Source organism: Ilyonectria robusta, assembly GCF_021365365.1.
Source record: "Ilyonectria robusta strain PMI_751 chromosome Unknown BGZ61scaffold_2, whole genome shotgun sequence".
Lineage (NCBI taxonomy): Eukaryota > Fungi > Ascomycota > Sordariomycetes > Hypocreales > Nectriaceae > Ilyonectria > Ilyonectria robusta.
This window is the reverse complement of record NW_025764436.1, coordinates 261162-285621: the sequence shown is the minus strand read 5'-3', so window position 1 is coordinate 285621 and position 24460 is coordinate 261162. Positions and strand designations below refer to the sequence as shown.

At 57.0% G+C, this 24460-nt stretch overlaps 6 protein-coding genes across 6 annotated transcripts; 1 reads left to right on the top strand and 5 right to left on the bottom strand.

Annotated features, from left to right (window-relative positions):
- Positions 1–1291: 1291 nt before the first annotated feature.
- BGZ61DRAFT_340004 (uncharacterized protein) lies at positions 1292–3379 on the bottom strand (the record flags this gene model as incomplete). The annotated part of the gene is made up of 1 exon (XM_046239271.1): positions 1292–3379. One exon carries the CDS (start codon positions 3377–3379, stop codon positions 1292–1294), a length of 2088 nt encoding a protein of 695 aa, XP_046110250.1.
- A 3956-nt stretch (positions 3380–7335) lies between these two features.
- On the bottom strand, positions 7336–9735 carry BGZ61DRAFT_340490 (uncharacterized protein; the record flags this gene model as incomplete). The annotated part of the gene is made up of 2 exons (XM_046239312.1): positions 7336–8331; positions 8440–9735. The coding sequence occupies 2 exons, from the start codon at positions 9733–9735 to the stop codon at positions 7336–7338; spliced, it is 2292 nt and encodes a 763-aa protein (XP_046110249.1).
- Positions 9736–12641: 2906 nt separating this feature from the next.
- BGZ61DRAFT_79326 (Got1/Sft2-like family-domain-containing protein) lies at positions 12642–14148 on the bottom strand. The gene is made up of 6 exons (XM_046257101.1): positions 14106–14148; positions 14003–14016; positions 13555–13924; positions 13290–13410; positions 12974–13124; positions 12642–12922 (listed from the first exon to the last, which is right to left on the bottom strand). Exons 3-6 carry the CDS (start codon positions 13769–13771, stop codon positions 12770–12772), a joined length of 642 nt encoding a protein of 213 aa, XP_046110248.1. The 5' UTR covers positions 13772–13924; positions 14003–14016; positions 14106–14148; the 3' UTR covers positions 12642–12769.
- A 110-nt stretch (positions 14149–14258) lies between these two features.
- On the bottom strand, positions 14259–15415 carry BGZ61DRAFT_440275 (uncharacterized protein). The gene has a single exon (XM_046244466.1). It carries the CDS (start codon positions 15026–15028, stop codon positions 14579–14581), a length of 450 nt encoding a protein of 149 aa, XP_046110247.1. The 5' UTR covers positions 15029–15415; the 3' UTR covers positions 14259–14578.
- A 2844-nt stretch (positions 15416–18259) lies between these two features.
- Positions 18260–19837, top strand: BGZ61DRAFT_526539 (bHLH family transcription factor; the record flags this gene model as incomplete). The annotated part of the gene is made up of 1 exon (XM_046252970.1): positions 18260–19837. One exon carries the CDS (start codon positions 18260–18262, stop codon positions 19835–19837), a length of 1578 nt encoding a protein of 525 aa, XP_046110246.1.
- An 825-nt stretch (positions 19838–20662) lies between these two features.
- On the bottom strand, positions 20663–22908 carry BGZ61DRAFT_471889 (nitrogen permease regulator of amino acid transport activity 3-domain-containing protein; the record flags this gene model as incomplete). The annotated part of the gene is made up of 3 exons (XM_046248269.1): positions 20663–21584; positions 21663–22059; positions 22119–22908. 3 exons carry the CDS (start codon positions 22906–22908, stop codon positions 20663–20665), a joined length of 2109 nt encoding a protein of 702 aa, XP_046110245.1.
- Between the last annotated feature and the right edge of the window lie 1552 nt (positions 22909–24460).

Sequence of the window (24460 nt, the reverse complement as noted above, 5' to 3'; positions counted from 1 at the left end):
CTGATGACGGCACGCATCGACACCAAACCAAATCCTCTAAATATCTAGCCCCAAATACCTCCCATGCCTAGCCACCCTCCCCTTTGGTGCGACAACCAAGGAATACAGCCTCACGCCTGACGAGACCGTCGCCTGGTCAGACGCCCACACTAAAGCAGCCGGAGCGAGGCGTACCCTTGCGTGTCTGTCTGCACGTCACCACAAAGAGGTATCATTCCTTGCTTGTGTTTGCGTATTTTTCGTCTGTTTCAACTAGGTGGGATTTGGACTTTGGTCTGCACAATGGTCTGGTACATGTATGCACATTAACTACACAAGCAGTACGGGGACGGCAAGGTACCGCAGCCAACGCATCACACTAGCAACAGAGGATGGCTGTAACCAAGTCTGGAGCCATCTAGAACATCGTAATATGTCGTTATTCGTCGTTTGCCTTGATTCTAGCCAAAATATTCCACCCGAAATAGTTAAGAAAGTAAAAAGAAATAAGTGCCAACCTAGCCGAATAAGCCAGCCAGCCACCCACAGAAGAGAGTCTCCTTTACAACGTGGCACCTTATCTTACCTTGTCTCAACCGGTTTCCGCGCTTTCAGTAACACCCCACCCAATCGTAGTCGTCATTTCTGATTCCACAAAGCCGTGCTTCCCGAGCCCGGGCAGGCCACGCTTGCATATTCATCATCATGCATGCCATAACACCCAGATCACTTCCATCGTGATCCTCGTACACCGCTCACGATCTAGCTCCACTCACACCCATCGCGCAATCTGCCCGTGGGATCGCTGTGACATCTTCTCTGTCACGAAGCTGCGTTACGCCGCTGCTAGTCTCCTAGGAGGGTGGGTTCATCGCCATTTCTGGAGGTGAGAACCGTTATTGGTTCAGCGTCGCCCATGATCTGCACAATTGCCCGAAATTAGTGTCCATTCTTGATGCACTTGTTGAAATGTGATGTGAAAGGTGAAAGGAAGAAAGCATCTCTGCTCGTTCTATCTGAGGCAGGGGAGTTCGCCATCAAGGGATTCCACACAGCACAGCAAGTCGTCTCGTTTTGAGGTTCCTTATTCCTGAGATGACCATTTCCTGCCTCTGTTCCTTTCCTCTTAACGCCACCGAACAGGGGCCAAGCAGTCTCAGAGCTCAGTTCATGTCGTCATAAGTCGTAATGTTGAGGTGTATAGAAAGGCGGAGGGAAGGCTCAACCGCCACGAGAGTGGTGCGAGGCGGTGATGTGAGACAGTGGTCCGAGTCAAGCGGCTTCAGCAACATGCCGAAGGGCCGGAACGCCACTACCACCCGCCTCCAAGAGGAGGGGCGGGTAGAGGGCCGCCACTATAGGGATTGCCCCTTGAGTAGCGAGGGTCCAACTCGATATCCGAGTCATATCCGCCGCCTCGTGGCCGGGATGAAGGTCCCCAGCTGTCCGCTCGTCGTGTGCCATCGACAGACTGGTGCCGGCGCTTCTTCACACGCTTCTCATGTCGACGGGCCTTCTCGGCTTGGAATTCCTTGCACTCGTGTGTCAAGTGCTTGGCCTCTTTGAGCTCTGAGACAGCCCCCTTTATTCCCATAGCGGCAATACCAACCGATGCAGCATCTTGCATGATGGCCTTGGTTTTGAGCTTCCTGGCCTCAGCAGGGCTGAGACGCCCCTCATTGACAGCCTTTTGCCTTGCGCTCCTCTTCTCCATACTCTGATAGACTTCATGTGCTGCGTGGATGGTGGCTACGGCCGCGAGGCCAGTTGTGAGAATTTGCTTACCTTTCATTTTCTTCGCTCTCTTCTCATCTTCTGAGGAGTCCCCCAGATCAGATTCAGATCCGTAGTCAGACCGTCCACCCCTCCTATCTGAACGGTTTCCGTGCTTGCTACGGTACGACCGTTCATCATCGTAGTAGTCCCGGGCGCTGCCATGTCGGCGGTCGCTATCGTGGGCGTCGTCCTCATGTCGGCGAGACCGGTGTGAGCCACGGTCGCTAAAGTCGTCTTGGTCGCGGCGATGATACTCGTCAGCAGCACCCGCAGCACCGGCGCCAAGGCCGAGCTTCGCAAGGCTGTTGCGGGCCTTGTCAACAACACTGCGGCTTCGACTACGGCTTCGACGACGGCGTCGCTCCGGAGAGGGACTGTAGGAGTCGTCACGGCCACGGCGGCTGCGGCTCCGGGATCGTGAGCGATCCATGGCCTTCTTAGCACCAAGGACACCCAGAGCACCGGTTAGGGCAGCAATGGCGCCGCTACCGCTACCGCCTCCGCCTTGAGACTTGGATCGAGCCCTCGAACGGGAACGACTGCGTCCCGTCAACTTGTCTTCCTCGATCTCATTCTTGGAACCGTTGATCAAACGGTTGCCGACCAAACCACCAATTACCGACTCGGCCAGACCCAACTTGCCGTGTTTGTCGTCAGTAGCCGCATCGACGGTGGCAGCACCAGCAGCGGCAGTCAGAATTCGCTTCGTCTTCTCACCTTTCCAGCCGCCGGGCTCCTTGGAGACGCGGAAAGCCTCGGTGGCACCAGCTAAGAGCGAGGCCATGGCTGCCTTCTGGATCTTGTTGCTACCGCCTTGGGAGCGGGATCGGTCACTGGAAGGGCTGCCTCCTCGGCGGCTCCTGGTGTCGGATCTGTGGTCATCGCCACCACCGGTGAGAGTCTTGACAGCAGCACCCAGACCGGTTGCAGCCAGGGCACTCTCGAGGAAGTTCTTGTGGCCCTTTCTCTCCTTGGGACCTTCGTCCTCGTCTGAGTAGTACTCGTTGATATGGCCGTCTCGGCCGCGGTGCAGGATGTAGTTGGCCTTCTGGTCCTTCTTAGCCTGCTGTTTGGTGTAGAACTCGGCACCTTGGTAGGCGGCTAGCGCACCAACACCAGCGAGAGCAATAGAGGAGAGAGGGTTGCGCTGAACTTCGGTGCCATCCTCCTTGGCCTCGTGGCGGTCGAAAAGCTCCTTACCTCCGGCAAGGAGGGCGGCTCCAGCAACGGCGGCGATAATCTTTTCCTGCTTGGACATGCCCTTGGACTTGGACTTGCGCTCATCGTCGTCGTAGTATGTGCTACCGGGGCTTCGGCGGGAACGCCGATCATATTCACGGTCGTAGCGGGAGTCGTAGCCGCGGCGTTGTTCGTACTCTTCCTCATAGTAGCGGGGCTCTGCGGGCCGGGCGTGGCGGAGATCACGGCCGACGGGAGGAGGGAAATCCCGATGGACCTCCTCAACTGACAGTTCGCTGTCCTCGCGGGCCCGAGGAACGATCTCGCGGGTGGTGTGCACCTTGGTGTAAGACTCACGGGAGTCGCGGGGGTCGCGTTCGTCCCTACGCTCCTCTCGCACGTAGCGGCGGGAGTATTCCCGCTCGTACGGGTCGTAGCTCGCCATAGGCAGGGCTGGGGGAGTAAACGGGGGTAAAGTTGGTGTGTAGAGGCGGATGTATTTCTCTCAGCGGTGGTTGTGGTAGTGTTCTGGGGTTGACTCCAATCGATGCGAGAGGAGTTGCACAAGTGCCTGGTAGGTGTAGATTGTTTGCAAGGTGTAAAAATGATGAGAGACGAGAAGCGAGAGGGGGGAACCACTAGAAGAAGAACCGAATGCAGGACCAGGAAACAGGGTCTACCAGTCGGTATTGGAAGGACCAAGGCAAAGTGGGCAGTGGGCAGTGGGCTGAGTGACTGAGTGACCAAGCGGGAAGGGGAAGTGGATGGCAATGGGCATCAAGTCAAGAGATGCATGCACGGAAGGCAGCAATCGAGGCGGCCACTTCCCTGCTAGCTCGCACTGGTCGTCGCGGAAAGTACCTCTGTACAAGTTCGACACTGCATGGAAGGTACCTGCCAACTAGCTCCACTGCTGTACGGTACATGACGCAAACTGCCCCCCGGTACCTCAAGCGACTTGGGCGGGCCCAACGACGTAATGATGAGAGCGGGGAGGCAAATCGACAGCACTGACGCTATCGATGGGACCAGGGTCAGGGGTCAAGGGTCAGGCTGTCACGGTTCCCACTGCCACGGCACTCACCCAAGTTCCAGTGGGCTCCAGCGCATTTCACAGACAAGACTGCCTTTTGGATACGAACTTGCGCGGTAGATGCCCAACTACCAGCATCCAACTGAAAATCTGTACTCCATGCTGCCTTGTAGACTCCTAAAATAACCGCAACCACTAAGTTACAAACTCTCGGAGCAGAACCCTGACTTACCTAACTCGTCGTAGCCATCTGTTTTGCTTGACTTTGAGGTGAAATCGAAAAGGGAGTTAAATAAACACGACGGCTATGCGCCATTCTACACAGGCGAACGCCAACCTGGTGCTCCTTGGGTACTTACAAGGCACTCGGTCCCGATACGTTTCCACTGGGAAATGTTCCATCGTAACACACAGCCGCATTCCCTTTTTCCCCGGGCAAATTCAACTTCCCCCGCCGAGCAGCTGCGCCACACTCCAAGAAGTCCCAAGACCTTCTAAAGCTGCCGGTAACTCCGAACATCAGTTTCAATCACGTTATTGGCAAACTGTGGTGCATTGGCTCGCCTCTGGTCTAGTCGCCCGTTCGTTACCTTTATATCCCGCGGGCGATTCTAGAAACATAGTGGGTTCCTGTGGGGAGGAAATTGTCCAAAGCTAGGGTTGCCCTGTGGCGTGTGTTCCCTGCTGCTTGGTAACAACCAAGGCTGGTCCTTGTTTGCGAGGTGGACGAGGTGGAACTCTTTCAAGCCGCTTGCGCTGTGCAAACGAGGCACCGATTGAGGTACTACGATGAGTTGTCTCCCTGTTGTACGGCCTGTCCATGCGGTGCTGCGTGAGGCTCTGTTGGCGTTGACCCTCAGTCATCAGGTCAGTCATTCTTTGTCATTCTCTCATTCTCCCCAACAAACTTCTTAGTATGAAGCATCCATCCATCCATTTGACAAGAGTAAAAACCACAGCTGTGTACTATTCCCCGTGGCGCCCACAGCTGTGTTGGTCAAGAAGGGAGGGAGGTGAGGCCTCTGAGACGCTGCGTCACCTCGCTCTCGGTAAGACCAAAGGGCTCTCCCTGCAGTCTGCCAGTCTCGCCTCATCTAGTACAGTAGAGGCAATCAGACAGTCTGGGCGTTCTTTTCTCCCCGTGGGTGTGTGAGCAAGATCCATTTTCTCAACCCCAAAACCACGGGGGGTGTGACCCTGGTTCATGACCCCAGCCACACCATCCCTCCATCCCAAAGCGCTTTGGTCACAAGCCCCAGTCAGCCACAGCCAGGCAATCTGCACGCCCCGCCCGGTGACGCCCGGTTTGGCGATGATGTCACCGAATCACCCCGCGGCCCAGTTCGCCTCATTCCCCCGCGCTCTGGATTCTGCGCTTCACTGTCAACTCGGGCGATCCGACCACCACCACGTTCCTCGATCCCGGTGAAGCCATGACTATAGATAGCAGCCAGTATTTCGTGCATGTGCCAAATTGATAGCATCTCCGCGCAGGTCTCCGCCGGCTCTAGGTTGAAGCCGGCTCTGGCCCTATTGGTCGCAACAGTGTCATGAGTCTCAACGGTTGCGCCAGAACCATGTTTGGCTTCTCCCGTGCGCTGTCCCAGCTAAGGGGACCGTTTTCTATCTTTCAAACTTTGTTTTGTCGTCCACATTCAGCCACTGCCGTCCAGGACCCTGGATCTAAAGCCCTTCATGTCCGTTAAATTCTAGTGGGAGGGCGACTATCCATGACACACCAAGCTTGTAGGCTGCGAGAATGACCCAAACGTGCAATTATGAAAAGCTACCCAGCGCAACCAACAGACGAATTCCAAACACACACAGTTTAATAAATCCATACACACCGCAATCCCACTGTGCATTTCTTGGTGGCCAGCGTCATGTTATCCAAAGTTACCCAAATTTACCCTACATACCCCTCCAACGAACGACGACCCCGCCATACCCCGCAACACCGACCACAGTCTGCGGTCCCAACAAGCAAAATATGCATTCGCCTTTGTAAAACTCAACTTTGGCAGAATTCCTGAGCATGCGCGACCAAGTGAAGAGAAATTGATATTTGAGGGTCACTCGCCATCCCTCAAGTCGCATAAACCCTTCGTACACACAAGTCCAACATCAACCCCTCACGTTTGAACCCACCCATGATGAGCTAGCATTTGCATTAGCGAGCCCTAACAAAAGCATCGTGGAGGGGAGTTTTCCCGTCCGCACCTCACAGAACCCGCCCAGGTGACCTGTGGACGAGTCGAGGAGCGAAGGGGTTTGTTCGACTTTTTAGTATTTTTCTCTGGCAACTATCTTACATTGTCAAAATCAAGAAACACCTGTTAAGTTTGGAGAGGCCCGTCTAACATCAAAAAATCCTTGAGAAAAGCAAACCGCCCCGTAGAACCCCTCAGAAATGCAGTCCAAGAAAGATCCGTGTCGTGGCTCAATAACATGCATGTGCTTTTTTCGTCCCTGTCTTTTCTTTCTGTCTCTTCCTCCACCGTTCCCTGCTCCACAGTCCGACGTCGCTCGTGGAGGAGTCTTTTCCTTCGACTCCACTGGACGTCATCCACAGAATTCCTTGGTCCTGCCATGAGGTCCCCGAGACTGGCCCAATGGCCTCTCTAAGAAAAAAAAAAACTGTACGGCTTTCCAACAGGGCGCTGGTAGAGACCGCACGTCTCGCCAATGTTGCCCAGATTCCGCCCTGAAAAGCCAATATGTCAAGGATTGAGCCAACGGTACCCCCAGTCCCACCGCCAGTTTCTGTGAGCAGTCCATCCCTTCGATCCTTCGGGCCAGGCAAAGCAGGATATCGTCGTAGATGGGTATTCATCGTTCCTTCGCTCTCCAGCTTCCGTCGATTTGGTCATCCACCTGGAAAACGCATGTGGCCTCATCGTATATCATGGTCCTTGTCTTCCGTACCTGTCGACATCCGGTCACGGATAACTCCTTTCCAGCCCCCTGATCCTGATATCCCCCCGTTCAAAGCAATGCAGCAGTCCGATCCATCTGCGCTTGCAACATCCTCGTGCACATTCGAGTGCAGAAACCTTCAAATTCCCATACATTCATTCTCTCGAAAATCGTGAACCAAGAAATGCGACCGCAACTAATACAACGCCGTCGCTCATGGCGTTATCGTAGCCGAGGGCGCGTCATGCCCTGAACACCATATGAATCGGATCCGGGACGTCCATATTCCCTAGATCCCGTCTAAAAGAGACAACAACCCGCTCCTGTCGATGAGGCGAGCAAGCCTGTGACCTATTGTAGCCTGGTATGTCGCGACAAGATCAACCACTTACCCAAGCCTCACCACCGTAGGTGCCACCCCCATTTCTGAGGCTAGCTTACGAGTGGGTGACTCAGTGCCCCTCGGCGCGCACACCGTTGGTTAGGGGAACCTCGACGTGGCCATTCGTCAACTCCGAGGATGCACTCTTACCTCCAGTCTCAATCGCTGGGATAACGCCAGATGGTGAGAAATCCGGAACTTCGGCAGAGAGCTGGGTAGTACTATTGCCATTGACTAGCCCATTAACAGCGGGCGCCACCTGGGCACCATCGACGTACTGCTGGAAGGAAGGGTCGTTGGGGTAGGCACCGTATGGCACTCCGTTGAACTGGTTGCCAAATGCATATGCCCGGTTCTTGTAGGTCAAATGCGCGGGGCCGTGGTTGCGAGCCAGCTCATCCCGGTCCTCCATGGGCAGGACGAACTTCTGCCAGTCCTCGCGACGACGCAGGCGCTCGCAGTCATCCTCGCCAACAATGTACTCGACATCAATTGACTCCTCACATACGGCACGGATAAGTCCCAGATCGGGGGACAGGTCTCGCATTCGCTTGAAGGCGGAAATGAAGTGCAGAGGGACGAAACCCTGCGAATCCATGCGTGCTCGGAGATACATGTCCTTGCAGAGGTTCTCAATGGAGAAGTAGTACTCGATTTGGCTCTTCAGCATAGGAACAACCATGTTGTCCCAATAAGGGTGAGGCTGGAAGGGCATACCCGCCATAGGAGGGATCGAGTAGTCGTAGGGACTGAACTGAGCTTGGACAGCAGGCATCCGCGTCTGGCCGTTAGGCAGAGACATGCGATGGTAGTTTCCAGCGCCATTGCGGCCGCCCCGACCTCGCTGAGCGGGAGGCATGAACGTTTGGCCATGAGCACCCTGGCGAAGAGGGGGGCTATAAGGGCCCTGAGCCCGGGGAGCAGCTTGGCTGCCGAATCCGACGGTTCCATTGACCGAGGCTGAGTGTTGATGTTGCGACTGGCCATTGACGGGGTGACCACGTCCACGGTAGCCGCCTCGTCCTCTCTCACCACGACCCTCTGGCCGAGAAGCTTGGGCGTTCTCCTACAGGATCAAAACGTGTTAGTGAGGGCCTATACACAGCGTAGACAAGGGACACATGTGCATAATAAAATTGTGCGACTTGGGAAGAAATTAGGGCATGCCACTTACGGTTGACTGGGTCGTCGAGTCCTTGACCTTGTCGGCATTCGCAGGAGCCTTCTTCTGGCCATTGGCGGCATCAAGCGATCCGCGCTTGGCAGAAGGGGGTTGGGCTGAGGCGCCGTTGATGCCGTTGACCTCTCGCGGCTTGGTCTCGCTGGCCTTGTTCAAGGGAGCAACCAGGGCCTTGTCAGTGACGCCATTCGTAGCCGACCGGGCACCAGCCTCGCGGCTGCTTCGGGCACCACCCCGGGGTTTGGAGCTGCGCATCTGAGGAAGCTGGGTCTCGAAGCTGACGGTAGGAACGTAGTCGTAGGTCACCCACTTCTCCTTCTGTCGCGACTTGCCCTGAGCGTCATCTTGAGAATCCTTGTCGGATTGGCTGGATCGCTCGACAGGCTTCTTCTTGTCGTCCTTGACTTCCTTGATGGCAGTCTCCGGAGTAGGCCATAAAGCGGCGTCATTAACCGATGGGGGCACATCCTTGCCATCCTTCTCCGACGCCCTGGAACCACGGGGTCCATTCCGCTCAGGGCGAGCAGCATCCACAGCCTTGCGCTGGGGCTTGACACCGTTGGTAATGGGGCCGTTCTGAGAAATAACCTCTTCGGCGGCCTTTGCGGACGCCTTGGTTCCCTCCTGCTGGCCATTGACCAGCTCATCGGAAGGCTTGCCCTTGGCCTGGTGAGCCTCTTTGCGCTGATGCCAGATGTTGACACTAGGGATGGGCGCCTCGGACAGTTCAACCTTGGGGGCTTCGGGGACGGCTTCCTGCTCCTTATCCACGGAAGTCGCTTGATCGCCGGTCTGCTTCTCCGAGCCCTTGCCCTTCTTGCTTCTCCGAGCCTTTCGAGAATCCTGTTCATCCGTAGACCGTGTTGTGGTGCTGGAGGACCTTGCTGTCTTGTCATTGCGTCGCCATGGGCGATCTAATCTCGAGGCGTCATCATCGCGACTCGAATCCGGGCGCCTCTCCTGTGTGGACTCGGATCGGGTATCACTCTCTGATCCGGGAGTGTTGTCGAGGTCCTGCTTTTCGGGAGCAGCCGACTGGGCATCAAGGCCGTCGGCGGTCTCGGAGACCTCGGTCAACTTGGGCTGCTCGACGTTAGGCGCGGCAGCGTCGATGAGAGCAGCATCTGCAGCAGTAACAACCTCGGGAGCCTGGGCGTCCTGAGACTGGGAGACAGCGGTGGCAGAAGTATTCGATTCAGGGACGGCGCCCTGACCTTTCGCAGCTTGTGCGTAGGAGAAGGTGGAGGCGGCCGACATCTCGGTAGAGTTCGCGGTTGCTACTGAAGTCATGTCAAGGTGAGCCGTAGAGCACGGGCTGACGGCTGGACTGGACGGGAAATGTGGTGAGCCAGAGGTGTTTCTTCACCTGGGGCCACCAGCTGAGGCAAAGAGAGGTATCTCAACCCCCTCAGCACACGGGAGTCGCAGTGCACCCACTGTGCAGTGCAGTCGCTATTCGGGATCTCCCAACTGGTGAGGGAGCCGGCGGCGGTCGGTTCTGTCGCGGGTTCTGTCGCGGGAGTCGTGTGCCTTACTTCAGGTAGGCAACGGCGTCGAGGGCAGTGGAAGTGGAGGGTTCGGTGGGAGGGCACGTCCACAGGGCCGAGGACCTGGGGAAAGCGGGCGCTGGATTCGGGGAAGACGAGACTGGATTGTTGAGCAGAACAAACAAGTCTGCGCAAGGGTATTTGGTTTCTCAAAGCGGTACGGCTGAGGCGAGTTCGACAGAGGGAGGACGGGCAAAAAAGAGACCGGCTCGGCACGACGTCGAGGCAACAACCACGGGTGGGAGTGACGAATCGATGCAGGGGACGACGGTCCTTCCTCAGGCTCGGGCTCAGGCTTTCAACGCGAGACGAGGGTTGTAAGCGCAGGCCAGGTGGCGAGGAAATCGACTGCAAAGGAAGACTCGGGAGGGGAAACACGACAGCGGCAATTCGAATAGAATTGGGGCTGACGAAGAATTGTGGTATGAAAGGAGGGCACGGCTCAGACAGAGAGAAAATCAGTGTCGGAGGTTATTTTTGCGTTGTGTGAATAATAAATTTTTTCTGCCTTTTTTTCCCCTCTCCGCAGAGGTACCGGGCGGGATCCCTGGAAGCGGATACGGAATACTTTCTAGGCGCTGTCTAGCGGCCGGAGAAGGCGGTCCAGCAATGAATCGGCGTTGCGCCAGCGCTGGTGATGGGGAACAGGCGGGCAGTGGTGGTGCACCCCGGGGCTTGTTTTTACCCCCCCGCCTCCCCCTAGCCCAGTGAACTCCAGCGGGCTCCAGCGGGCTCCAGCGGGCTACAGGCCTCCTCCTTCAGAGGCTTGACTCCTGCGTTGAGGCCGGTTCAGCGCCATGGCGGCCGGCGACCACCCACTGTGGCCCACCCGGAACGCCGTGATGGGTTGGTGGGGATGCGCGAATATAAATCGGCTCAGGCCGGCCGCAGGCCCTATCAGGCCCTGTCCGGTTACCCATGTTGTGTGCGCCTTTGATTACGCCGATGCTGATTGAGTGAACTGATGCCAGGCGGGCAGGGCAAGGAAGGGCCTGTCGTCACTTGTACTTGTCGCTGTGACGAGATGCCTATTGTGTACATGGCATTGGGGGCACGTTGGGATCCAACGTTGGATCCATCATTGCCGGCCTGGGAAGGTCATACGTCCTAGCCAAGTAACATCAAACTGGGTCGACAGGGCGAGCCTAGCATGCGGCGTCGTAGTCATTGTGACATGGCCATGCAAAACATGGGAGCCTACGGAGTACATACATGCCTTAGTGATATAATGTGTGTGATTTGCGGTGCGTGAGGCCCGACGTCGCTACCATGAATCCGCTTTGCTGCCGGCAAGCCAAGGCTCCCGTCGGTGCGTGACTGATCGCGCCTACATGCACAGACACGCTTCGGGCCACAGGCCGGTTACAACAAGCCAAGCGAATGACAGAAGCGGGAAATCGGAGCCGTAAGGGAGCGGCTCGCAATGGGTGTACGGTACTTCGTGCAATGCTGCCTGCCCGCGATGGCATGTAATGTACCACCTCCGCGAAGGGGAGGGCAAGCCACGCATAACACTGTGACGACGACCAAAAATGCCGAACCGGAAGCTTGTAAGACCGCCGAGGCATGTGCTTGACGGGAGAATAACTCGTGTTACAAATACGGCCGGTCTGGACACGGTGTTGGCTGACATTCTCCATTCACCCCGATATTGATGTGTGCTCGCTCGGGGTCGACCGAGCTCCCGCATCACCGGACGGCAACCCGAGGTTCTCCCCTTCAGGCAACGGCACGGCACTGGAAGGATGGAAGGAAGGGATGTGTGGTGGATGGAAGCCCTGTATTTCCGAGTCTCCGCAGCGCCCAATTCCGGCCGGGCCAGGGCTACCTACCTGAGGTACCTAACTTATTGCATGCATCACCCATGACCCTGGGACCCGACTTGCTTTCCTTCGATTCCCGTTGAACGAAGGCTTCAAGCCCAGCCCGGGGCAGAACCCTGCAGGCCGAGGCTCCATTGTTACCGGCCGGCACCGCGCTCATTGGGCGCCGCGCTTAAAAGCCTGCCCATTTAGTGCCAGATCCCGGAGGATACCTGCGTTCGCGTCGGTGGGCAGCATGAAAACGAGGTACCCCTCATCGGAATCATGAGTCGTTCGGTACTTGGGACTAATATCGAAGGCGGGTATGAAGAGATCTGAGAGATTCATGACAGGCAGATTCCATGCGTATATTAGTTCATGCATAACCCCTTGCCATCGAAATTTTATTGCTTATCTGAAACGTTAGCCAACAGTCTCCGAGCTTGAGAATGCTTTCATGACTTCTCGTCATGGCAAGTAAGGATGCGGAGCGGGAACGCCCGCGCGCTCGAGTCCGTAATTCCTGGTGCCGTGCATGATTCGACGGCTGCATCGGACGAACGACGTCACCGCTTGTTATCCAAATGGCCTATTCTCGGAAAATACATTCTCAACATGCTATTCTATATTGTTCGATTCCTATTCCGGCTGGGTAGGGAACCCACGAGTATTGCACATATACAGCCTTCGAGTGCTGAATGTGGATGGGTGTTTGAGTAACGCTCATCAAAGTGACATTGTTAATCCTATCTTAGATCCCAGAGTCTAGTTCCTAAAAAACACAACCTACCCAAACAAACTGACATTTTTCACCGTCTCAAATAGTTCTACTGATACAAACTATGTGGTTATGGTACATATAGACAATTACGATCCTGAGAGATGTCAGGACTTGGTGTACGGCTTCCTAGGATTGCACCAGAAGATACCGCAAGGGGACGCCGAAGTACAACTTTCCCAAACACTTCGCCCCTTTTAGCCACTCATCCAAGAGGTCGCTTGTCTCGCACCAAACGATGTGGCAAGGCGCAAGCCAGTGGACCCCATAGGGAAGTAGCTGATCAGATACCACACCAGACAGGCGAGTTGGATGATAGCTGAGAAGAGTGTGAGGATGGTGCTGTGAAGCTGTGGTATTGGTTAGCACGATTCCTTCCATGCTAAACTTGCGACACTTACCTTCAGGGCGAACACGAGCGTCAAGATGATGGAACCAAAGTACGCTGCAGTGAACGGCAGTCGAGGGGCTGAGAAGAGATGGTAGACATAGTTCATCGGTCCCATCATGGCCGCAAATGATGCTAAGAACATCATGGATCCGACGGACCACCTATGGGGTGTTAGCATCTAGCACGGGAACCTATCTTTCCATTCAAAATCCACAACATGATGATATGGAAAGGGAAAGGTCACGGCACTCGGATGCCATGGTACTAGCCGGGGCGCGTGACCCAGAAGGGGGGCGAAGATGGAGCTGTATGGGTCATTGACTTACAAGATGACAAACTTGCGAGGCCTCAAGGAGAGGACTGGAAAGAGGGTGAAGCATATGACGAAACAGGCAAGGGCTGCGAGGTTGCAAGCACCAAAGACCATCAAACGATCCCATCGACTAACTGCGACTTGGGTTAGCTTCTCCTACCCACGAGGCGTGTCATCCATCACATGCATGATCTAAGGCATGGCTGAGATGCAATGCACATGTCCCGCTGCAGGGGTGCCGAAGGACCATGGATCGGAATACTGTCAGGTTGACTCACGAACAAACCAGCCTTCTTCCTCCTCGCGGCGGGTGGGCTGGGGCAGGGGGGCACCGGGACCCTCGGTGGTGGGGAGGCGAACATAGCCACGATCGCCGAACGGATTCAGGCTCTGGATGGAGGAGAGGAGGCCGTTCGGCTGGGAGGTGTTGACGGGCTCATCGCGGCGACTCCAACCCAGGGAATTGATGGAGTCTCGGAAGGTATTCGAAGCCATGGCGGCGGGGACCAGGGGGGCGGGTTCGACGGGGGACGGGGGACGGAACGGCTACGTCGATCGCGCTGCGGCAGGTTCGTGATCGGGATGGAGGGTGGGAGGAGCGCGTCGAGGAGAAGAGGTGAAGCGGGAAAGAGGAGAGAGCAGCTCCACCTTGGCTTTGGTCAGTCGACGGCTGTCTATGATATACTATGTACGGCATTCTCTGGAAGGGGGGGTGGGAAGACCTACGTCGAGGTTGGCCGCTGACGACGCCGTTGGGACAAGGCAACGATGGTAGAGGGTTGGCGGTTGGGGCTTGGGCAGGCGACCGCGCGTTGCGCACGAAATTCGCGATGACGACAGGAGGCGACGGCGGCGACGGCGACGGGCGATAGGCGATAAGCAGCGAGTGATGGGCGACGCGCGACGCCTTGGGATGGGAGACAAAGAGGACAGATGGGAAGCCTGGGCAGTTGGGGAACGTGTGTCGTCGATGTGGATGTGTGGAGGGCGGCACTAGCGACAGGGAGCTTGCTGGGTAGGGGGTGGTGTGGTCGTGAACGAGTCTGTAGGTGCTATCGTCCACTATCCGACCAACTGGAGGCCTGGCCTTGCGGCGCCTTGCGTTGCCTGGGGTGGCATGCACCAGCTGGAGGGGCCACATGATTGGCAGCCTCCCAAGGTTCAGTGCGTACCGTCTGCGGCACTGCGATTCTGCACGGCCTTGGCCCCCCCGGACGACCTTGATCCAGTTGCGGCAGCGTCGTGAGACGTGAGAGGTCACACCGGAATGGGGATGGGAATGGGAATGGGATGGAGGGAGGCTTACCTCCGGCCGGGCGCCATCAACGTGGGGAGACCCAGACCCGGGCCCGCGACCCGGAGCCTTGGGGCGTCGAGAGGCGTCGAGGGGAGACTGAGACGAGGCTGGATGTTCCAGGCCCCCGAGGCTGGCTCGCATGGCAGGGCAGCTGAACTGCCTCCCGTACTTCCTCCGTACCGTACCGTCTTCCTACCGTCTTCCTCTCCCGCGCGGGCGCAACACATCACCCACCTAGAGATATGAACCCGTCGGATGAGGCGGATAGACGGGCGGCTAGACGGGCTAAGCTCTGGTTTACGAGGGCGGACCGTGGAGGGCCGGACACGACCCGTTGGTAGGGAACACCATGAAAGGCAAGGACAAGGGATTAGCTTGATACGATGGCGGAGTAGGCAACACCTCCAAGGACCTCCAAGGACCTCCAAGGACGACCAAGGCAGCCAGCCTTGCATCGTGCATGTGTCTTAGGCCCGTTGATGGTACGGATACCACCAAGACGGGCGTCAAACGTGCTTACGGGATGCCGTGCGCAGAGAAACGCTCCAGAAAAGAAGATGGTGTCCCTCGGCGAGGCGCGTGGCCAAGGAGCACGCCGCGGATGGGAAACGCTCCAACCCATGACCGCGCAAGGGGGAGGCGAGGTGGGAGACTGAGGGGGGAGTCGATTCCATGTTGCATCCCGAGGAGACCCTAGAGTCCAGCAACAGGTTTGCCTTGGTGTCTTAAATCCCGAGTCACGCTCAACCTGGCGCCCACACACACACACACACACACACACGCACACACGCACCCACCCTCTTCGACCTGGCGGGCTTCTATCAGCACGGCGGTCACCGTGGGGATAATGGACACTGGCGTCGACCACCATCAGCAGTTGACTGCCATAAAATGGCCAAAGCCCAAGGACTAAAGCCCCAACTGTCGTCCGCTATACCTAGAGCATGGCGGGTCAGAAGATGATGAGCCTCGTACAGATGACTTTGCTGGAGGGCTGGTATTTTTAGCTAGCTGGGGCGAGTATAAAATGGAGGTACTTCGCTCTGTGTTGGGGCCCAGAACTTAGAAGCCGATTTCGCCATCAACTTGCAGCTGCTGGTGACACACCGAAACCGAAACGTAAAGGACAAACAAACAAGATCGGAAGAAGAAGGAAACGCGCGAGAGATCAAGAGCCAAACGCCATCAACGTACCTACCTACCTTAGCCAGACCTCTCGTTTTGCGCCCAGCGTTTCGGACGCCGCTTGACAGTCACCCACACTCGCCGCCACCTCCAATCGCCCACCGCCAATCGTGTGTCTACCGAGAGAGTGCGCATAAGTGCAAATCAAGACGCACCTCTAGGACCAAACTAGCCTCAAGAAGCGGTCACAGCTCCAGATCCCGTCGGTCGCCCTGTCGCCTGTCGCGTCGCACAGGAGCTCCGAGCCTCTCTCGCTGGAGCCTCTCCGGGTCCATCACTTACACTGCACCTTGGCGTCCCCCCTCTGCCTCCATTCCTGGCCGCCAGCAACCACCACCACCACTACCTACACCACCTCCTTCAGCTCTCAGCGTTCATCAGCCCGTGGCGCCGCGCCAGAATACCATAAAACGTCAGACCGCCTGCTGGATATCCGGCACTTGCACCGTCAACCGCACATCTCACGCCTATCATCACCGTATCCCGTTCGCGCTCCCGCCGCTTCTCGTCCCATACCGGACCGGACCAACCCCAGGATCCTCCGGGACGCCCATCAGCAGTAGTTGAGAATAGACACGGGAAACGCAACGAAGCAGCACCGTCGAGTGTCATCATCACTGCCTCCTTCACCTCACCTCACCTTAAGTTAACCTACCCCTGGAGCCTGCGCCCCTCCATCGCTGCTCATCGCTGGCCATCGCTGTCCGTCTCATTCGCTTCTGTGCCTCTCAGCCTCACCGGTTAGCGATTCGCTCACGCAATCCATCTGGCCCGCCCCGCCCCGGTCGACCACCCCGTTGGATGCAACTGCTGCACCGCTGCTGTCGCTCATACCCAACGCAGACAAGACGGACTTGGCCGTGTTGCGCCTCGCCCAGAGTACCTGGATTTCTTAGTACCTCTCGCCGATATCCAAAGTACCTCCCTACGAGCTTCCGTCCCCAGAAGGAGACAGAGCTGAGAGCAAGGGAGCATCGAGTGCTGTACCGTATACAATAATAGTCTCTCTACGGCATCAACTCGCAGTCCACCAACCCTACCAACCCGGACTTACTTCGTCATCGTCCGCCATCACCTCGTCTATTATACTTGCTCTCGTCCCGGCTGTGCAACCCAACCCACCTCGTCTCTCCCGACGCAGCCGAACCAAAGCGACAGTTTCCATGCTTCCGGACTGTCGTCAACGAACCAGTGGTGAGTAACAGAGCAAGCCCGTTTCCTCTCTTCCCCCCTCCCCCATCTTTCACGACACATCGCTTTACTTCCCCTTCTCCGAGTTTCCCTGCGCATCACCGCTCCTCTCCCTTTTCTACGCCACCACTCACTCCCTCGACAACGCCCCCTCCTCCTCCTCCTGCTTCTCCCTATCCCTTCCCCCCCGCCCGCCGTTGGCTGTTGGCTGTTGGCTGTTGGCTGCGGCTGGCTATGTCCCTACCCGACACTTTCATCCTCCTCCCGCCCGCGCGCATTCGCTGACTGGTGGCCACGATTCCAAGAGCAGCCACTTTCGTGAACAGACGCCCGACACCGCCTGGCTTCCCTACCCTTAGCGCTTCAGCTACTAAGACAGGCAGCGTCCAACCCGAGCCAGAGCCTGAGCAGCCAACGCCTGAGGTGTCTCTGTCTCTGTCTCTGCCGCTGTCTCTCCCTCCTGTTTCCTCCCTCGACACTACAAGTCCCCCCCTGCAGTCCCCTATCCCTGCACTCCCGCGCCAATTCGACCACCGCTGCGACCACGTAAAGCCGCCTACGACCCCCACCCCCTGATCCTCCCACCATCCACTGGGGCTAGCACCACCCTACAGTGTCGCAAGCCCGTGCGTACCCCAAAGAAAGGGCCCCCTCCCCCAAGTCCAAGCCCACACCCGCACCAACGCCCCAGAACCTGACTTGAGTCCCGCCATTTCAACCACAAGCTCTCTCCGCCCGCCTCCCTCCGACTCCGACTCAGACTCACCCACAATCCCTCTCTTGCGACCACCGACTCCGACGTCGCTTCCACCATCGTCGTCACCGCGAGCCGACCCCTCTCGACTGCTCTCGTCCTGGCCATTCTCTTGATCTCTTGATCTCTTGATGGCCTACAGGTAGCCGCCTGCTTCGTTCCCACGTCACCCTCCCCAGCGCCACAGCTGCCTGCGAGGTGAGTCCTGACTCCTAGCCCTTGGCGCTCGCTCCCCGCCACTCTCCTCCTGGCTGTGTCCTCGAGCGGGAGCCGGAGCGGGCATTCCAGCTGTCCACTTCGCTGCCCCGAGGCTGCCTCATCCGCCGTCTCCCCGCTCTGCTGCAGTCACTCTGGGATGCTGATGCAATGATCCAAACAGGTTCCCAATAACCAATAAACCTTCTGACTATCTCGACGACACGCTGATTTTTTTTCTTTTTTGGCCGAACCGGCGCCCACCCACAATATTCTGCCATATTCTGCCCACATACCTTCCTCTAGGGCAACAACATCTGATCCAACATCCACTCCAGGCCTAGTCTCGCCATCACTTACGATGGCCCAGCACGGCTTCAACCAATTTGGCTCCGGCCACAACGCCGGTAGTATTGACCCCAACGACCTCAACATGGGCAGCGGCTACCCTGCCTCGTACTCCAATAACAACAATAACAACAATAACAACTTCAACTCGAATTCTGGTACCGGCACAAACGGATTTTCTAGCGGCTCTGCCTTGTTCGGCGATGATGAGCTCCTTGATGGCCTCTCCAATTCCGCAGATGTCCAGCCCGTCATGGCAGGCCAGGGTCAAGATTTCTCCGGTATCATGGGCTTCTCCCAGGGAGCGTTTGCTCAACCCCAAATGAACGGCTACTCAAACACCCCCGATGGGGACCCGATCCAGAGCCCCTACGCAGCCGGCTTTACCAATCAGTTCCGCCAAATGCAACCCGGCCACTCAATTGGTACCTCTCTGCACTCCCCCCTGTCCTATTCCAACTCACCCTTGGCGGACATGAACCCCGACGACCCAAACCTCCTCAAGGCTCGCGCCCGGATGTCCCAGCAGATGCAGCGAAAAGCGTCTAGCAGCCGCAGCCCCATGACTCCTAAGACCGCCAGCCTCCATGGAATGAACATCGGATCCCAAGACTCCCAAGGCTTTGGGGCACAGCCCATCCGAACTGCCGGTATGCATGAGAAGTCGCCTTCTGGCCAGTGGATGAACACCCCGACCGGTAGCATTCCCGCTTCGTACAACTCCGGTTTCTCGTCGCCCATGCAACCATCCATGGGCCAGATCAATGAAGTCATGATGAAGGGCGGCACTTCAATGCCCGCCAAGCTCGGTGTGCCTCCTGCCGCCGTCTCATCACAGGAAATGAAGCGGAAACGACGCCGGGAGTCCCACAATTTGGTAGAGCGCCGTCGACGTGACAACATCAATGAGAGGATACAGGACCTTAGCAGATTGGTGCCCACTCACCGCCTGGAGGACGAGAAGATCCGAAAGCTCATCCAGAACGGGACCCCACTTTCTCCCACGCTCACCGGCATCCCCAGTCCATCCCAGGCCACCTCAAGTCTTGCCGGCCCCGGCGCGCGGAGAGCGGCTGGAGCCAGCGCTGGCAACATCACCACTGGCCTCCCGCTCGAAGAGAAGGACAAGGGCCCAAACAAGGGCGACATCCTCAACGGTTCTGTTAGCTGGACCCGGGATCTCATGTGGATGCTTCACCTCAAGCTTCAACAGCAAGAGGAAATGATGAACACGATCGCTGAGCTTGGCGGTCATTTCCCATTCGAGCAGACCGAGGATGAGCGACGCATGCAAACCGAACTTATGGATGCCATCAGCAAGAACGAGCCCGGCATGCTCTCTTACTCTCGCACCGCTGGATCCGGTCTTCGTGTGCCTCACCACACCGACTATCGAGGCGAGCCCGTTGATGGTTTGGGTGGAGGTGTCGACCCCCTCTCGATCAGCCCAGATGAGAATGGAAGTGGTGTCATGGCCGGTGGCCTGGGAGATGCCGACCAGTACTGGCACGATCCTGATGACAACGGCAGCGGACGAGCTTCCCTTAATTTCAAAGAGGAAGACGAGTACGACATGGACCTTACTCAGTAGTTGGCCAGTTAAGCTCGACAATCATTTTCTCCAAACGGTCATATCTTGAGAAGGGCAGTCCCTCAGCCTGGGAATCCCAGATAGGCCGAGGTGGAGACGATGCATCTTGCCCTCTTGCTTGCATTGTTTGCTTTCGGCGTTCGCATCATCATGGCATCTCCGCCCTCCTCTCCAGCTTTGCTCAGCATTTAGGGGCACCGCTTTGAGGGCCGTGGCTCCTTCGGCGTTGGGTTTATTTGCGACCCAGCAGGGTTGTTCTGGTTTGTTTGACGTTTTCCCCCCCGAGGAGCGATTTCGGGGTGTCAGGGCGTGGGTAAGGTATGGTATATAGGCATGCTTATACAGAGCTGGGGGCATATCCGAACTATTTTTTACCAATTGTTCTTTTTCTGGGTTTTCGCTATGGATTTTATCTTCACGCTGGGGTTTGTTCGTTTTTGCGTTGCGAATACCTTTGTGTTCAATCAAGGGCGGAGGATGGAAGACAGGGGATTAGGAGCATATGGGCTTTATTCTTATTTTATCATGCCGTTGTTTAATCCATGGTACTGCCGAGTTCTTGTTCCTGCTTGGCGATTCTAGCAATGGGGATTTGCTTCATTGCACGGATTTCTCGGGCGGGACTCGAGCGTCAGGCATCTGCATTTGTGTATTTATCATAGTTTTACATCCTTTTTTATCATTATGTTTGCTCAGATACCAGCAGCGAGCTACCTATTATACAATCATATTCCAACTCTTCATGCCTCTCGAGTCTCGGTATTCAAGAAATTTGTGCCATCCTTTGGAGCAAATGAGCGTAATGCGACAAAATGCAAGGCCCAATCACCAATGCCGGGCGCATAGTAGGTGTTCACTCATGGCGGTGAGCATGTTCCAGACCTCCTTGCGTTTCATTTCCTCCTGCAGGGCGATGCGTTCAAGGGCGCATTGGCCATCAAAGTACTTGGACAGCCGCTGCCAACCCGTGCGGAGCTTGTCATCGGTGAAGCGTCGTGCGATGGCGGAAAGGTAGCGTGACTCCTTGCCAGTGGCCTTCTTGGTGTCAAGGATGATATGCGGTGTTAGGCTAGCAAGGTGAGCATGATCGTTGACGGACGGGTGGGCGGTGGCTATGGGGACAGCCTTGCGGGCGTGGGCAGTGGCTTTCTCAGCTGCTTCGCGATGGGCTTTGGAGGCGATGCGCTCGAGTCGGGCCTTTTCTGCGGCCTGCTCCGTCATGGTGGGGACGTTGGAACCGTCGGTGCCGGAATGATCCTCGGAGGACTCGGAGGTGCGGGGCGGGGCTGCGCCCGACGAGTCCTCGGAGCGGGCCCCGTCGGCGTCGGCCGCAGCGCGGAGGTCCTCGGCCTCCATCTCGTAATCAACCTCGTAGAGGATCTCAGGCCAGACGACGACGTAGGCAAAGGTGCACAGCTGGGTGACCCAGCCGCGGCGCATGAGCCAGGCGAGCATGAGGAGGTAGGTTGGCCGATGGGCCTTGCTCGGGGAGAACCCTTTATAAGGCCGCGGGCACTGGGAGAGCTCGGCGAGGAAGTTGGGGAGGGGCGGGGCAAGGGGAAATGCACGTTGCCATTCAAGTGTGTCCTGGGGGAGCTGCGTGTAGTCCGCATTGGGAGACCCGATATACTGGTCGCGCGCGTGGAGGGGCGGGATAGCAATGGCGCGACGCCAGAAGATGAAGTGCTGAGCATACTTGCGGACCTGTCCTGCGGTGAGAATATTGCTCTGGCCTACTTGATGGAAGCTGCGAAACTCATGTTAGCACTGGGGTCGAACAATGGAGGTGTATGTGGTCATGGATTCGATGGTGATTTGCACATACGACATTGTTGGTTTGGAGAGTCGCACAAACTCGACCATAGAAGCGGTTGTTGGATCTGGGTCAGCTTGAAGCTCTGAGATGATCTTCTTTTCGTCATCCAGAAGCAAGAGGGCGAAATTGCGGTCGAGGAAGCCAGGCTCCTCAAAGGCGTCTTGGCTCATAAACGAGTTGGCAGTGGTGATCCAGAGGCCGCGCTGAGCCGGTGCCTCGCCCTGGGGAAGGTCGTCGACGTAGAAGGGTACAGGGATCTGAACTGAGGGTGTGAGGGAGCCTGCGGCAGTTTCGAGATGGAGTGTCGCGATCCGGTTCTGCGACACGCCCTCGTAGATGTCATGCATGGCAGCGGCCAGTGACGAGCTCTGCAGTATTTCCTTCCATAGCACGTTCATCTTTTTGCCTGTGGTTGATATCAGTCAACGTGCTCAAGTGAGTCAGGAGGAGATCGGAGAGACATACGCTCTTCGCGGGCTTTGTCCTTGGCGACGAGGATGCGCTTCGACTCCTTCCAGACGAACTCGCTATGCTGTTGGCTATATTTAAAGGCCTTGCTGATCTTCTTGACGAGGTGATCATAAACAGCGTCGATGACCTCCTTGACCTCGTTACTCTTGGGGTTAAGGATGAAGACGAGGTTAAACATGGTCATGGAGCTGCGCTTCTCGTCGTCCTCATCCTTCTTGCCGTCCTTATCCTTCTTAACATCCTTATCCTTGGGTGGGTGTTCAGTTGCCTTGCCGGTAGCGGATCCATCCTGCTCCTGGGAGGCGGTCAGGTCATCGGTGTAGGCAGAACGCTTGGAGGACTTGGTTGTCTTCTTGGGCTTCTTCCACTTGCCATTCTCGGGGACATGAATGGGATAGGAAACGCAGTATAGGGGATCTAATGATAGTTGGAAGAGGCGCTTGTGGTATGAGCGCGCTGGAGTGAGAATTCCAGCAAGATCACGGGAAGGGAATCCGGCGACACGCTCCCAGGGGACGATCTGGGTACCAGACTCGGTGAAGTAGTGCTCTTCTGGGTTGCGGGCTTGCCTGGAAGTCGCGTCGTCGTCGTCGACATCCTGGTGGCCCGGCTGCGAGAGGCGCTCAAGGAGGATATCCTCGAAATCAGCCGGAGCTTGGGAGGTCCCGGAGCTAGGCTGGACGTGAGGGGGATAGTGGAAGACAAAGGCCGGGCCATCACGAGAGCGGTTGATGATGAGGGCGATGGCAAGGAAGTTGTCGGTGGTGACAAATGGTGTGGCCATGGTGCGGGTCACATGGCCCCGTGGGGGCGGGGAACGTCTTCAGCCGTCAATTATCGACGCCAGCCGTCGTGTGTGACTTCGTTGCTTGCAGACTGAGGCCGTGAGATGATACACCGTGACCGGTTGTCCAATGATGAGAGCTTCAGTGAGAGTGGAGATGGATGAATTGAAGTTGATGAGGCTGGGAGCGCTGAGCCACAGCAGCCACACAGCACGCCGCTTGTCGATAAAATCGATAAGATAAGAGCTGGTGGGGTTGGCAGGCACAAATGTGGCAGTGACAAGGCCGAGCTTGATTAGCTCGCCCACCCCCAAAGGCATGGCGCCCACCTAAGAACCTAAGAAGGGTCCATCCTCCTTCCAGGGTCCCTCTTTCGGGTGAGAATACGCAGGTGGGTGGGTTGTTTTGGCCTTTAGCGGGGCCTACGTCGCTGTAATTCTACGGCGGTCGATGAGATGGGGATATGGGATTGGAGGGCTTCAGGACCTGGGCACTGCGGGAGAAGACAAGAACGCATTTCGGGTGCCACCGGGCCGCTCTATTAGCTCCAAAAGGCCCAAAGGCCCCATGCCCGTGGGATGGGGGTTTTGGAATATTTTGCAATTTGCCAGCTGGAGCCTGGAGGCATCGATCACATGTCTGCGAGCAACAACTTTCGGTGTGTGAAGGCCGCTAAAGTTGACCGCTGCTAGACGAAACGAACGGGTGGAAATATGGGTGGAAAATCCGCGGGCGTCGAAAGGCCTAGGCTGTCCAGCCCAACAGAATCCCCAACACATTGGGACCAAGACCAGGAGTGAATTGATCATGGTTAAATTGCGCTGCTCTTGCATTTGCCTGCCTACCTGCGTACTGCGGTGATTAGATTAGGTGTAGACCTTGCTGGCACCAAGCTCCAGGAAACACCTGCTTGTCACCCGATAGCCACTACACCGCCGCGTATCCTCGAACTACCAAAGGCCACACCTCTTTGACTGCAATCCATTATCTATCCCTTTTGCCCCCCCAAAACAGGTTTTCCGGATTTGTGCCAACCAGCCGTAGATCATTGCGTCTGATTTCCCAGCGACCTGGCCCCCGGTAGAGCCGCCTCGCGTCCCTAGGTCACCTGCTACGTCTTGTTGCGTCGTCGAAAGCTGTCAAACAAACGGTGGCGGCGAACGGCCTTCACATGGTCTCGACCGTTCATCTCACTGGCCGACCCGCTCAACCTTTGCCCACAAAACTCACGGTCTCGTCTCCCGACTGGAAGGGCAACAGGTCGTGTGCTTCTGCCAACTTCATCCGCCCCGTCACCGTCCCGTCATCGTCGCCCGAGCCTCAGCCTGTCCTCCGCCTCGCCGCCTAGGCCCCGTCTCATCGCCTGTCCTCGCTCCGGCGCCCCCATCTCCACTGTCCACGCCCGCCGGTCGTCCTCTGTCGGTCCCGGATCCCGCCCCAGGAGCCCCTGAACCCCTGGAAATGACGACGAATTGAACGCCGCTCCCCTTCTCGCCTTTGCCCTCCCGCGAACCTCACTGGCGGTGCCCCGGCCTTATAGCCCTCTAGCTC